The sequence below is a fragment of the Heloderma suspectum genome, chromosome 2 (assembly GCF_057233095.1).
Source record: "Heloderma suspectum isolate Gila_16-S chromosome 2, 16-S_ref, whole genome shotgun sequence".
Lineage (NCBI taxonomy): Eukaryota > Metazoa > Chordata > Lepidosauria > Squamata > Helodermatidae > Heloderma > Heloderma suspectum.
In genome coordinates this window covers 143,370,207-143,384,599 of record NC_139459.1, presented here as the reverse complement: position 1 = coordinate 143,384,599, position 14,393 = coordinate 143,370,207, and the positions used below count along the sequence as shown (strand labels likewise).

Sequence of the window (14,393 nt, the reverse complement as noted above, 5' to 3'; positions counted from 1 at the left end):
ACGTGGAGCCAGCTCAGTCCCCTTCGGCTTCACTTCTGGCATTTGTGCATGCGTGGTTTCCCCAGCCAGGGAAAGCATGCATGCAGTAAGGCCTCCTCAGCTGAGGCGCTGGGTGGAGGGAAGCCCTTAGTGTGCCACTCACCCTCCCAATTGGTGAGCAACATGCTAAGTAAGGGGAATCTCCACTGTTATCTCCAAACTGTTATTGGCGATTCCCCTGCCGTTCTGCTCACCCTTCCGATTGGAAGTAAGAGGAGGGATTCCTATCCCCACTCATGCCCCTGGTAACCTCCAGGGTCTGGGAGCTGAGGGAGGGCAGGACTTGTGGAGGGAGCCCAAGCCTCCACTGGCCAGCTGGGGAACCTCCATGGGCTGAAGGTGACCCATCCCTGCCATATATATCCTTTAATTCACAACATGATCAAAGCCATGCAGACTTCTAAATGATGAATTATTGTTTCTACATTCACTGTTGCTAATTCTGGAACATGACTGAGCTACAGGTGGACTCAGATCCCATGGCCTTGTTTGACAGCTATGCTGTAATCTGTTCTGCCACTGCCTGTGTGAATTAATGGTATTGCTTCTGTTGGCATACCTAGTATGCATACAGATTAGTGTTTGAGCAGTCAAGCCGCTATGGAAGTGCACGCACCATGTTGTATAAAACATACAATTCCCTATCTAGGGTTAATCTGAAGGGAAAACTAGTTCTTCGAATTTGCAGAAGAAATTGGCTGCTGTGCAATGTCAAAACCCTTCTCCACTCACCCATGACCATGAGTAGTTTTGGAGCTCTTTTTTAAAAGTGATTTCCCTTTCATAAATAAATACACAAATAAAACAGTGAGCATATATTTAAATGATAAACAGTTGCTTATTTTAAATTAAAAGATAGGACAGGCCACCTGAAGACTGGAGCAACAAACAAGATGGACAACTGTGATCAGTGTTCAAATCACTGAAAAATACAACCCTTGAATGTGTCGCAAAGGTGGGAAAAACTGGGTTTGTTCAACATTTTTTTAAAGGTTTTTAAAGGTTTATATGTACCCACCTTGAGAATAAAACAGGTCAGATTTCTCATGCTTAAGATGCTCATGTTCTTGTATTCAAGAATTCGGTAAAGTCATATTCAGCGGTGTGTGCACACACCACTTTAGTAAAGTTATTTTATTATACTACGCAAAGAGCTTAGCTGACTACATGCCCCATGTCCAAAACTACGGTGCCCAAATAAGCAGGGCAAAGTTTATTTGTTGGATTGCTACCACATCTGCCAGAGAGATGTTGCTGCAGTGAGATGTACTTCTCAAGTGCTTAGCGCCATCTCTTGGATTCTGGAAAAGGAGTCTCCCATCCTACCTTCTTGAGAATCACTTAACTCTTGTGCACTTGCTGCCCGCCCCGCCCCCGCATAACTTCTGTTTCCTTGACAAGCGGCCCTTTCATCCCACCTCCCTTCCTACCGGCAGTGATGAACTTCCACCAGATGCCGGCACTGCCTGCACTTGACTGAGCAGCACCAGCGGAACTTACAGCTGCACCTCTCAACCACCTCTGCCTGAGCTGTGCGGAAGCCACGCCCACAGCACAGCAGCTCACAGCCATCCAGGGCAGGCGAAGTCCTGTTGCAACGACGTCCTGAGGTGCCAACAATCCCTCCACGTGGATCCCAGTTGCAGAAATCTGGACTGGTCACCAAGTAAACTAAGTCATGAGTGGCATAGGGCTTGAAGTGGGAACTCTTTGGCACCAGCAGCTTTCGGGATCCCACACGTTTCAGATGCACTTCTGTGGCACCTTCAAATTTTTCCTTCAAGATGCTTCCCACTTTGTGAAAAGGGGGCATGACCTTCCAGCATGTGCGGACCTCACAGGACCCTGACACCCCATGACACTTGCACTCCACCTTCATGTGGGACAGAATGGCCTAGAAAAAAAGAGCAAAGATTCCTACAGTACTATCAACATTAGTATGGCATAAGCTTTTGTGGGCTATGGCCCTCTCTCTCAGATGCATAAGAACATAAGAAGAGCCATGCTGGATCAGACCAAGGGTCCATCTAGTCCAGCACTCTGTTCACATGGTGGCCAACCAACTGTTGACCAGGAACCCACAAGCAGGACATGAGCACAACAGCACCCTCCCACCCATGTTCCCCAGCAACTGGTATACATAGGCTCACTGCCCTGGGACTGGAGGTAGCACATAGCCATCAGGACTAGTAGCCACTGATAGCCTTTTCCTCCAGGAATTTGTCTAACCCCCTTTTAAAGCCATCCAAATTGGAGGCCATCACTACATCCTCTGGTAGCGAATTCCATAGTTTGACTATGCACTGTGTGAAGAAGTACTTCCTTTTATCTGTCATGAATCTCCCACCAATCAGCTTCATGGGATGACCCTGGGTTCTAGTATTTTGAGAGAGGGAGAAAAATGTCCTCCTATCGACATTCTCCACACCATGCATAATTTTGTACACTTCTATCACGTCTCCCCTAACCCTCCTTTTTTCCAATCCCAGCTGTTGCAACTTCTCTCATGGGGGAGATGCTCCAGACCCTTGATCATTTTAGTTGCCCTTTTCTGCACTTTTTCCAGCTCTACAATAACTTTTTTTTAGGTCTGGTGTCCAGAACTGTACACAGTATTCCAAGTGTGGTCGCACCACAGATTTGTATAGGGGCAGTATAATATTAGCTGTTTTATTCTCAATTCTTTTTCTAATTATGCCTAACATGGAGTTTGCCTTTTTTACAGCGGCTGCACACACAGGGCTGACATTTTCATCAAGCTGTCCACCACAACCCCAAGATCTCTTTCTTGGTTGGTCACCGCTAGCTCAGATCCCAATAGGTTATATTTGAAGTTGGGATTTTTTGCCCCAATGTGCATCACTTAATGCTTGCTTACATTGAACCGCATTTGCCATTTAGATGCCCACTCTACCAATTCCGAGAGATCCTTCTGGAGCTCTTCACAATCCCTTTTTGCTTTAACCACCTGAAATAATTTGGTGCCATCGGCAAACTTGGACACTTCATGAAGTACTCATGAAGTACTCTCTTACAAGGAAAAAGGTTATACTTCAGCACAAAGATTTCAAGTGAGGCTCCAGTATAAAGATAGCGATAACATTTGTCAGCGCATGCAGTATAGAACTCTGACTCAGCAAGAACATATTCAATTGTGGCTCACATAGTAACGGGACTCACCTACTGTTATTGGCCCTGGAACTGCAGCACAAAAGGGAAACCCACTCTGGCCTCTGCCATCAATCAGGGGCGCAAAGGCCACTGGGAGGCTGCCCCCGTCATGGCCAACCCTTCCTTGAGCCAAGATGAGCCCCTTGGCTCAGGCAGCAGATTGGGAGGGGCAGTGGACTGCGCTCTGCTTGCCCACATCCACTGCTCCTGTTGGGCCCCCTACAGGGCCTCCTGCCCCTCCTGCTATCGGCCCACCTGCCCCATCCAACACATAAGAGAGCTGGGGCAGGGCCAGCATGTGCATGCCAGGAGCACTGTGAGGTTGCCGCTTTGCCATGGTGGTTAAAACGCTGTCTAAAGATTAATAGCTTAATGTTAAACTTCAAAAAGTTTTTTTTTTTTTTGCTGCAACAGCAAAGCAGCTAGTGGTGCTTCTGGGATTCTTTGGGGCCGTCTCACTCCGTCATCCCATTGCCTCGATCTAAGGAAGGGCCCCACATCATCAGATACGGTCCTTCCTCAGAGCGAGGCGTTGTGGTGCAGACCCCAGAGTGTCTGTGAGAGTCGCTGCACTGCTGCAGTGCCAATAGAAACTGGAAAAGCCGCAGCAGCAGCATGCAACATGGAGCGGGAATGTTTGCGTGCCACGGGGAGGAGGTCAAACCAACTGTCAGACCAACCTCCCTCCTCTAACTTTTCCCTACATTGAACTTCTCTTGGGTGTCTTGTCTTTTTGGTGCAGCCTCCCCCAGCCTGGTGCCCTCCAGGTGTGTTGGACTACAACTCCCAGCATACCCCAGCCAGCATGGATGGTGGCTGGAGTATGCTGGGAGTTGTATAGGCTGGGAGTTATAAGTCCAACACAGCTGGAGGGCACCAGGTTGGGGGAGGCTGTTTCAGTGTGCAGGCCTTCTGGCAGGGCCTCTGTCTAATTTTTGTGCAGTCGATGTGAGCTGCTTCTGGAGACAATTGCTGGACTAACTACCCACGGTGAGCACTACAAAGAGAAGTAACATTTCAGGAACTCTGGAAGCCATGAAAAAACTTTGTGGAAGGCGGGGGGTGTTTTGGAAAAAACACATTTTTAAGCACTCTTTACAGAGCTGAAGTCACTTGGGCCCCATCTGCATGGAGATGCTTTCCAATGTGATTCCATTTAAAAGCAGATTTTGAAGAAATCTGATTAGCTCCTTCCGTGGCACACGGAGCCAGTAAAGCGGTGTATACATTGACAAAAACCTGTTGTCACAGGGCAAACAGCACCTGAAACCTGAAAGTGAAGTGCAACTGAAGGCAGTAAGTTACTTCCAAGTTGACATGTTTAACCCACTCCTCTCCTTGCGTCCATCCTTTCATGACAGCAGCTTTCCTTTCCCCCAATCAGTGCTGCTTCCATCAGCTCACGCTGAAGCCAGTTGAGGTCACACAGACTCCCAAACTGCACTCGTGCCACTGCGACAGGAAAATCTGTCATAGAATCATAGAATAGTAGGGTTGGAAGGGGCCTACAAGGCCATCGAGTCCAATCCCCTGCTCAATGCAGGAATCCAAGTCAGAGCATCCCTGACAAATGGCTGTCCAGCCTCGTCTTGAAGGCCTCCAGTGTGGGAGAGCCCACCACCTCCCCAGGTAATTGGTTCCATTGTTGTATTGCTCTTACAGTCAGGAAGTTTTTCCTGATGTTCAGCCGGAATCTGGCTTCCTGTCACTTGAGCCCATTATTCCGTGTCCTGCACTCTGGGATGATCAAGAAGAGATCCTGGCCTTCTTCTCTGTGACAACCTTTCAAGTACTTGAAGAGTGCTATCGTATCTCCCCTCAGTCTTCTCTTCTCAAGGCTAAACATGCCCAGTTCTTTCAGTCTCTCTTCATAGGGCTGTGTTTCCAGTCCCCTGATCATCTTTGTTGCCCTCCTCTGAACCCTCTCCAGTTTCTCTGCATCCTTCTTAAAGTGTGGTGCCCAGAACTGGACACAGTACTCCAGATGAGGCCTAACCAGTGCTGAGTAGAGGGGAACTAGTATTTCCCGGGATTTGGAAGCTATGCTTCTATTAATGCAGCCCAAAAGAGCATTTGCCTTTTTTGCAGCCACATCACATTGTTGGCTCATATTCAGCTTGTGATCGACAACAATTCCAAGATCCTTCTCGCTTGTAGTGTGGTTGACCCACGTATCCCCCATCTTGTAACTGTGCATTTGGTTTCTTTTTTCTAGGTGCAGAACTTGGCATTTATCCCTCTTAAATGTCATTCTGTTGTTTTCTGCCCAGCGCTCCAGTCTATCCAGATCACTTTGAATTTTGTTTCTGTCTTCCAAAGTATTAGCTATCCTGCCCAATTTGGTGTCATCTGCAAATTTGATCAGCATTCCCTGCACTTCCTCCTCCAAGTCATTAATAAAAATGTTGAAGAGCACTGGGCCCAGGACTGAGCCCTGCGGTACCCCACTCGTTACCTCTCCCCAGTTTGAGAAGGTCCCATTGATAAGCACTCTTTGAGTCCGATTCTGTAGCCAAACAAGTTTGCAAAAAAAGCGGGGTTTATGGCGTTAAAACACATGCTTGCTGCACAGAGGGGCACATGTCATGTGCCGTGATCATCGGGGAACCACAGTAGAGCTGCAGTAAATTTCCCGTGAAGGCGGGGCCCTGGTTACTTTAGGAACATAGCATGCATTACATATATAACTTAGTTTTCTCACAAAAAAACTTTAAATTTAAAAACATTTAAAACTAAACTCAGTAAATTTGTAATTGTCTGAATAAACCATACTTTTAAATTTAATATACCACACATGATAATTTTATGAGCAAATCAATAAATAAAACATTTTAGGTTCCAATTCCATATCTGACGAGGGGAAACTTCAGCAAGTGGTGCCTGAACCATCTAAATCATCCTAGAACCCAGAAGAACGAGGCAGAGGTGGAGGAAGAGGAAGACTGGTGTACTGCATCTGTCCCCGTTTGTTTGGGGAGGGGCCACAGCTCAGTGGCAGAGCCCCTGCTTTGCATGCACAAGGTCCCAGGTTTGATCCGGCATCTCCAGGTAGGGTTGGAACTATTCCTGCCTGAAACCCTGGAGAGCCGCTGCCAGTCAGTGTCGACAGTACTGGGCTAGATAGTCCAATGATCTGACTCAGTATATGGCAGCTTCTGATGTTCCTATGTGAGGAATTTGTTGGGGTGGAGATTAGAGAAAGGCGATCTGAAGGAAAAGCTACTGAGACTATTTTATGTGGGGAAGATGCTCTTACCTATTAGGAATGGTAATGAAGCATATTTAGTTTCAGAACCTTTATGCAATCTCAACCTGTTATTTGCAGAGTGATGTTTTATTCCCTTTTGTAAATAATTCCCTTTAATAAGCATCTTAGTTTTTGTTCATTTTGAAAGGTTGTCTCTAATGGTGGAGTAAATCCCATTAAATCAACACCATTAGGTGTTGTTCTGTTTTTGTAGATTTGGTGGCAGTGATTAAAGGTTTTATAACTGGGGCAGCATTTCCTAATGGTGAGGTCTCATTGGGAACTCTATTAAAAAGGTGGCAGTGAATTCCATAGTCTCGAGCCTCAAACGCTTTTGTTTTCTTTAAAGAAACACAGGTGAGACTCCCACACATTGTTCCACTGCATGTGGTGGCCATAGCAGGGTAACCTACTGTGTTTCTCTCACATGTGGATTTAGAACTACGTTCACTGACTGCAGCAGCATTTGACCAGAACAAGCCCAAAAACGTAGGACTCCCTAGAGCCAAACCTAAATGGGCAAGAATGCACATTTTCTTCGCAAATTATGATATGGTGACTCCAGTCACATTTTGTAAAACAGCATGATTTGGAGCATCCCTAAATGTCTATTGGTAACAGACACATTAGATCAATAATTTAAATAAGGAATTGAATAAATTACTATGCTGAGAAGCTTACAGAGAAGATTAAAAAAGAACATCCCCCCCCCCCCCGGCTTCAAAATTTCCAGAAATTTCACATCTCTAGTCTTACAGTTTTTAGAAATCATTCTGAGGGAGCAAAAAGCAGGTAGCAATATATGATGACCTTGTCTTAAACATTTTATTCATCATTCTACAAGAAAATATTTCATAATCCTTTTCCCCCCAATTTTTCAGAAACAGAAAAGGTCCTTGGGAGCCAACCCCCAGAAAAAAACAGGTTCCCCCCCTATTTTTCCTGTTTTTCCTCCCAGGCCTTCACTCTCACCTCGGGCTTGCACGCTCTCCGTCTTCCTCTGGCATGGCTGCAAGGAGATGCTTGGAAGCTTTTGTCTGAACCTTAAACTGTGATTAATGTTAACTATGGTTTGTTTGAAACAAACCCGCTCCATAACACCTTTGTTTGAAGTTGGCTTGTTTCAAACAACCATAGTTAATATTAATCACAGTTTATCAGTTTGAACAATTAGCTCTGGTTAAGCAAAAGCTTCCAAATCCCTCCTTGCAGCTGCACCAGAGGAGAAGAGGGGGAGGGGCAGAGCTTGCAAGCCTCAGGCTCACTGTGGCTCATTCTTGTTTCACTAAACAAAGGGTCGGCAACTTCTGGGGCTTAGGGGGGCACACTGGCCCACAAGGAACCCTGTGGGAGCTGCACCCCTCCTCTGCCAGAAGTTTCCACCACCATCAGAAATGGCTGCCACCGCTGAAATCCCAGCAGTATTGGGATCCTGACAGCCAGCCAGCTTTTAGGTAGTATGTCAGGAGCCTCATTCTGCAGAGAGACAGAGCATGTGGGGGAGCTTTCCCCCTCACCCTGTTTCTCTGCAGGAATGACAATTCTGATGGGAAACAGGGTGTGCATTCCCCATGTACCCTCTTTCCCAGCAGAATCACTGGGATTTCATGGGTAGTGGTGTTGGCAGTAATGGCGGCGGCAGCAGGGACAGGGTGGGGGGCGCATGTTGCCCACCACTGCACTAAACTATGTTTTAGCGCAATGTCCAAATTCTCCCAATATTTGTTTGAAAAGCAGGAAAAAATCGAAATCTCTTTCATTTTATTCTGGCCTTATTTTGTAATTTAAAGTTTTTCTACATAAGGCTGTTAATTGCTGTATCTACTTTTGGTTTTGTCGCACAATTGAGATCCAAGCGGAACGCGAGGAACGTTTCCTTTCCTCCTTTTCTGCTACATAACCTCTAGGTGGCACTGTGGTATAATGGAATAGCACAATTACTTAAAAGGAAATTGCACTTTCTTTCACTTTTACAATTAAATAACACATTTTTCCTGCTTTAAAAAAACTTGCCAAAAGTGCTGGTTAGACACAGAACCAAAACTGGAGCGTCATGATGTCATCTGAAGAACCCGTAAACAAGTGTGAATAGGGAATGACAAAAGCAAATGACAAAAGTCTAGGCAAATTTAATGTAAACTATTTAGTGGTTGCTGGTTGTAATACTTTGCTATATTTGACTGAATGTCTGTAACAGATTGCAATTATTCTGTCTTGATATTTATGTATGATTGCCTTGTCATTATAAATATATTGGCTGCTGTATATTGAGATACTGTGATTATAGATCAATTATTGCATTAGCTACATTTTTATAACAGAGTTTTGATTAATTGATTTTCAATTATCTAATACTGATATTGATATTTATTATTTACTACTACTGTGAGCCTTTTTAAAACTATTTTTAAATTATCATCTGTGGCCTATGATATATTGTGGATCTACTTGTTTTAATTGCTATTATTTCTGACATTTTTAAATATAAACTGGTTTTGGCATGATATAACTGGAAAGGCACTATATTAAGAAAATGACAATGACACTTTCTTACATGATCTGATGAAGAATGATGCTTTTGAAAATCGTAAGCCTCTTTCAAGTGGGAGACCTTCTCCATTCCCTAAGTCACCCATCCTTGACATGTGCCTCATGATGCTTGAATACAGCGTGGATAGGAGGCAGAGTAACACTTTCAGCCAATTCTTTGAAAAGTGGGACCCAATATAGGAACTGCAAAGTTCTGAGGCAGTTGCCAGTACAAAGTGTCACTCCACTGCAAAGGACAATAGGCTGGGGAATTACCACAGGCAATAGTGCCATGGCTGTCCTTGTACTAGAAAAGAAATGCATCCCCAGTAGTTTGCAACCTGTTCTTTCTGAAAGCATTAATTACACTTGCCATGTCAGAGCAGCGTGCTTTGCATTGCTGAAAATTTTGCAGAGGTTAGAATTCACACATGCATACAAAGAAGGAGGAACTGCTGACTGCCTTTCTCCATCATCCTTTTATCTTCCCATCTCTCTCTTCCCCCAGCTGCAATGGCGTAGTGGAGGAAGAACTTAATACAGGGACTTGTTTCAAAACAGGAGTGATGATGTCATCTGGAAAAGCACCTAGGTGATGGACCTCCTTCCACTGGCAATTGAATGAGGTGATTTCAAAGCTTCAAGTTTTACTATTGTTTGTAACAGAAGAGCATAGAGGAAGTCAGAGAATGAGGAAAATCAAGCAGAGGCTGGTTACTTCTTTCCTTTCCTTTGACAAGGTTCCTACTTCCCACCAGCTGTTTAAATGGTAACACTTCTTTGTAAGGTTGTTTGCATTTTTAATTAAAAGCTAAAGGTTGCATTTCTGCTGGCTGCAGATCTTTTGTAAAACTTCAGTGTGTTTTACAAGTCGAACCTATGCAGACAGAAGTAAGTACGTTGGTCCTTGCAGGGCTCCACGGGTGCATGAATTGCACCATTCTAAGTCACTTTACAGAACATACTTCCCAGTAAAGTGGGGGTGGGGGGTTGGTGTGAACATCATCTGGCTGGCAAGGGCTGCTCAGCCAATAAGAGAGGCTTCCCCTCATCCAGGATCTCATCCAAACAATGGAGAATCTGAGCCTCAAGATCACGCTTTACAGCATTTAGGGAATTTCTGCTTTAAATTGTGCCATTTCAATTGAGGGGGATCTCTGTAAATACTGACGTGGGCATTCAGAGGACAAGCCTCATTGAGCACAATAGGAGTTATGTCTGAGGAGACACTAAGTGGTTTGTGCTGGGACGGGAAACACACAGGAAACACCCCTTGACCAGGGTCATGGTGAAAGGCACACCCCTGGGTAGGGTTAGCATACCCAAGGTCAATGCAGGGGTTGGGGCACACAGCAACTATACCAGGGAGAACCCAACTTAAGGAAAAGAATTGGTCTTTAACCAGTCTCAAGAAAGCTGCCTTTTCCGTGATAAGCTCTGGGGTGGCTGCTGGATGGCCACGACGTCATCTATCCCTAACGGCCTCAACATGCAGCTGGCTCGGAGTAAATCACTGGTGGAGATGCATCCCCCGCAGTCTGCTTTACAGTTGGCCACCTATATGGGTGCCCCAAATCTGTTGCCTGAGAAAGCAGCCTCACTTTGTCTTTTAAGAGGACTGTTCTCTGCTCCCGGGGGAAAGGATCTGCTCCAAGTTAGCCAGGGAGTGAGCTGATTTCATCTGCACTGTGGGGAAAAACCAGCCTGGAAGACAGCCTAGAATTGATCATGAGTGGATCACTGCTTTAGAACTGCTGTTGATCTCCTTACCTTTCTCCCAGCTTCATTATTGTGCAAGTTCATTAGCGCTCTGCTGGAGGAAGCTCCACGACTCCGCTCTGGGGTGTCCACAAAAGCCTGGGAGAAGGCAATGCCATAGGACAAGTTGTCAGAGCAGCCGGACCACTGGAACCCTGTTGGTTTGGGAAGGAGGAACAGGGCTGAGCATACTCAGGGCTAAAAAAAATGAAAATTACAGCCTGCAACAACAACATCTGCATTCTGCATATTTTTAATTTGCAAAATATATTCAACAATTTTACCATTCTGCACAATTTATTCTGTGGGGTATTTTGGGTAGTAATGGAGAAGGGGAAGGAGCTGATCAGCAACTTGCAATTTACAGCACCACAGTTGTCAGCCCCTGCCCACTGGAAATGGCATCCAGCAAGCCAACTGACTTCTGAGGTTTTACTAGGCATTCCCTACATACTTTAAATTACATTTTTGCAACCTGAAGGGCTGGAAACTTGCTTTTAGAAATGGCTCACAGTCCTGGTAAGCTAGATTATGTGGTTTTCTGTACTCCTGCAGAAATGAATCCTTGAGCCCCAGAAAGGAACAAGATATCTATCTATACAGATGTCAGTTAAGAGCATCTTCAGGGCAAAAGAGCCTCCCCCCCACCCCCACTTTCCTTACAGTTCCAAATGGCAAGGAACACCAGAAGGATCTCGTTCCTAGCCTGACAGTTTCTTCTGCTCGTATTACCCGTGCTCTTCTCTTCAGACCAATGCCAGAGTGCTAGTTCCATCCAGCTTTATTTCCTGTTACCTTCAGGGCTGACTCCTCTGACCTTGCGATCACACCCACACTTTTCAAGTTCACCATGGCTGCAGGCTTGGGTCACAGCAAACACAATCCCAGCAGAAGAGATAGCATGAACAAAGGCTGATTCTCGTGTGCCTGCACCAAAGAATGTGTCTGTATATGAATCTATACCAAATTTCCAGCATTCTGTCACTCTAATGTGACCAAGAAACAGAACCCAAGAAGGGGCCATGTAGATGACAGGGCAGATTTGATTCTCAGTGACTGGGATCACCAGGGGCAAGAAGCCTGTTGACCTGCCCACCCCATTGGTGTCCCTGAGTTGCACCCTTTTACTTTCTCCAATATAGGTGAATTGTTGCCATTCACTCCTACGGGGAAAAGTAAAGCACCACACTTGTGTATGATGATGCAGTGAGGGCAAAATGTACCTTGCACCCCTGGCACTGGGTGGCCCTGTCCTCATAAGCAGATTACACACACACACACACTGTGTCATCCCCACAAAGATATAGTGTGTGCACATACTCCAGCGTAAAGCCTATCCATCATAACCAAATAGGCATGTTGCTATTGCCTTATAAAAGGAACCCCCAACCCTGCAAATGTCATTGGTTCTTTCCCACTGTCAGACATAAGAGCATCACTGAGCCACTGAATACATCGAAACAGTATACGTAGATTCTAAGGGGCTGAGTAATAGAATCCAAACGGAAAGATGACATTCAGCTAAACAGGACACATAATATAGAGATCCAGCTGTGGACACTTCTGGAAATAGAAGAAAATGGCTTTTCAGTGGGGCCGTTTAGGAGAGAAATTGAAGAAACATCTGCAAGTCTCTTAAAGATGGAAACAGAAAGTTTCCTTCCTCTCCTCTCCTGCTTGCATTGACATGGTTCTCATGATCAAACCGTCCACCATGGCTTATTTAAGCCATGGTGGGCTGTGGTGTGTGCTTGTGGGGACACAATAAGCTGTGGTCAGGCACTGAGTATTCAAAATGGCTGCCCATGTGCTGCAGCCCACCATGACTTAAGTGAGCCACAGTGGACTGTTCGATCATGTGAACCAGCACACTGTCTGAGATTGCTCTGGGAGCTCAAGAGGAAGCAACTGATTGGGTTTGGACCATCCACAGAGCAGAAGAAACCATGGTGGCTTCTTTTCCCCACCCCGTGCATGCCACTCACATGCTCGCCATATCCCTAATTACCCTCGCTGCAGTGCAAGTTGCTGTGTCGTCCGAACTGGGCAAGGTGCATGGCGGGGGTGGTTTCCAAACCACCCTGGAACCCCCACAAGAAGCCATGGGTTGTAGGGTGGTCTGGAAGCCACCCCTGCCACATACCTCACTGGGTTCGAACAACACGGCAACTCACGCTGCAGCAAGGGTAATTAGGGGCATGGGGGGTAGTGCTAGTGGCATGTGCAGGGTGCGGCAAAGAAGCCACCAAACAATATAGGTTATAGGAACGGACAATTCTAATAAACAATTAAAAATAAGGTTTAAATAAAATATTACAAACAAGATTAAGAAGATCTAGAAACAGTCCTCAAGTATTCCCTACATACATCTTATAATAATTGGTATCTGTATCTGGGCTATACAAATTTTGCAATACCCCCGTCCCATACACGTTTCAACCTAACAGGGGTATTGCAAAATCTGTATAGCCCAGATACAGATACCAATTATTATAAGATGTATGTAGGGAATACTTGAGGACTGTTTCTCTTCTTAACCTTGTTCGTAATATTTTATTAAAACCTTGTTTTTCATTGTTTATTAGAATTGTCCATTTCCTATAACCTATATTGTTTGGTGGCTTCTTTGTGTGGTTTAGGATATTAACTTTTTTCTGTGGGGAAAGGAAGCCACTGTAGCTTCTTTTCCCTGATGATAATCCTAACTCAGCCATTGAGACACCATTTGAACCAGCTCATAACTCATCATCTTAACCACTGCACTATACCAACATAGCTATCAAGTTGTATGACCAGAAATGTGTAACTCTGGAGTTCTCCTGTGATATGCATACTTAGTCAAGATTTGATATCAAGTTAGGGCCCAGTTTCAGTACAGTATAAGAACCTGGGCTGATTTTAAAAGTATTTGGTTTGTACAGGAGATACTGAAGATGGGTTGTCTATCATGCCCTGTCTCTGTCTGCCTTATTCATGATTTCTGACCTTGTAGAATAACTTTCCCGAAAACCTGCAGCCCCTGCAAGGTGGAGCAGTTCCAGCGGCGACTGCGGAACTGGTGCTGACACTCCTCAAGGGCCAACTCAGCACTACGCCTCACCGTGTCCATGGCTTCCACTTGGCGGTGGCATATCCTCACCTGTTCTTCTGACAAGCCCTTCAGGCTTTCACAGGCCCTGGGATCCTTCAAAAGGCCCTGAAGGGATGGCTGTTTGGCCAGATACCTGCGCAAAGGGAGGAAAACATCTGAGGTGGGACGTTGTTAAAATAGCTGTTGGAGAACCATCTGTCTCCTTGGCCATATTGTTAACCTCCCACATCTTTCTGGGAGACTCGAGGTCCGCCAAATTTGTTCACGATTCTCCTGTACTCAGAAGTGGACATTCTTAGTTCAGTGTCCAGCTCAAACAGCAGATTCTGGATGCCATTAAAGGTAGCAAAGCGAGAGACCGGCAGTTCTGAGTACTTGTGCCCTTGTGTATGTCATATAGATTCCATATTGCACAGGGGGATTTCCAAATGGACTGTGGCCCATTTGAATATTACACCAAAATGTAAGTTGGGGCAGCCCTGCCTGCAGTCCCATTTTAGAGTTCATTCCTCTCAGTCTCCTGTGAAATCCACAAATAGAAGTATGGTCCTCTCACCC

The 14,393-nt window shown here is 45.4% G+C and overlaps 1 protein-coding gene and 1 pseudogene across 2 annotated transcripts in view; one reads left to right on the top strand and one right to left on the bottom strand.

Annotated features, from left to right (window-relative positions):
- The window catches only part of LOC146352896 (protein CFDP2 pseudogene), a 1,048,348-nt pseudogene that overhangs the window by 390,770 nt on the left and 643,185 nt on the right, over nucleotides 1-14,393 (top strand). The gene's annotated exons all lie outside the window — the stretch shown is intronic.
- LOC146352915 (protein Wnt-4-like) overlaps nucleotides 844-14,393 on the bottom strand; it is a 30,042-nt gene continuing 16,492 nt past the window's right edge. Inside the window, exons 3-6 of the mRNA XM_084829692.1 lie at nucleotides 13,730-13,968; nucleotides 11,540-11,671; nucleotides 10,757-10,899; nucleotides 844-1,933 (exon numbers count right to left, since the gene is read on the bottom strand). Coding sequence (XP_084685818.1) covers nucleotides 1,466-1,933; nucleotides 10,757-10,899; nucleotides 11,540-11,671; nucleotides 13,730-13,968 — 982 coding nt within the window. The 3' untranslated portion in view covers nucleotides 844-1,465. The remainder of the gene's footprint in view (nucleotides 1,934-10,756; nucleotides 10,900-11,539; nucleotides 11,672-13,729; nucleotides 13,969-14,393) is intronic.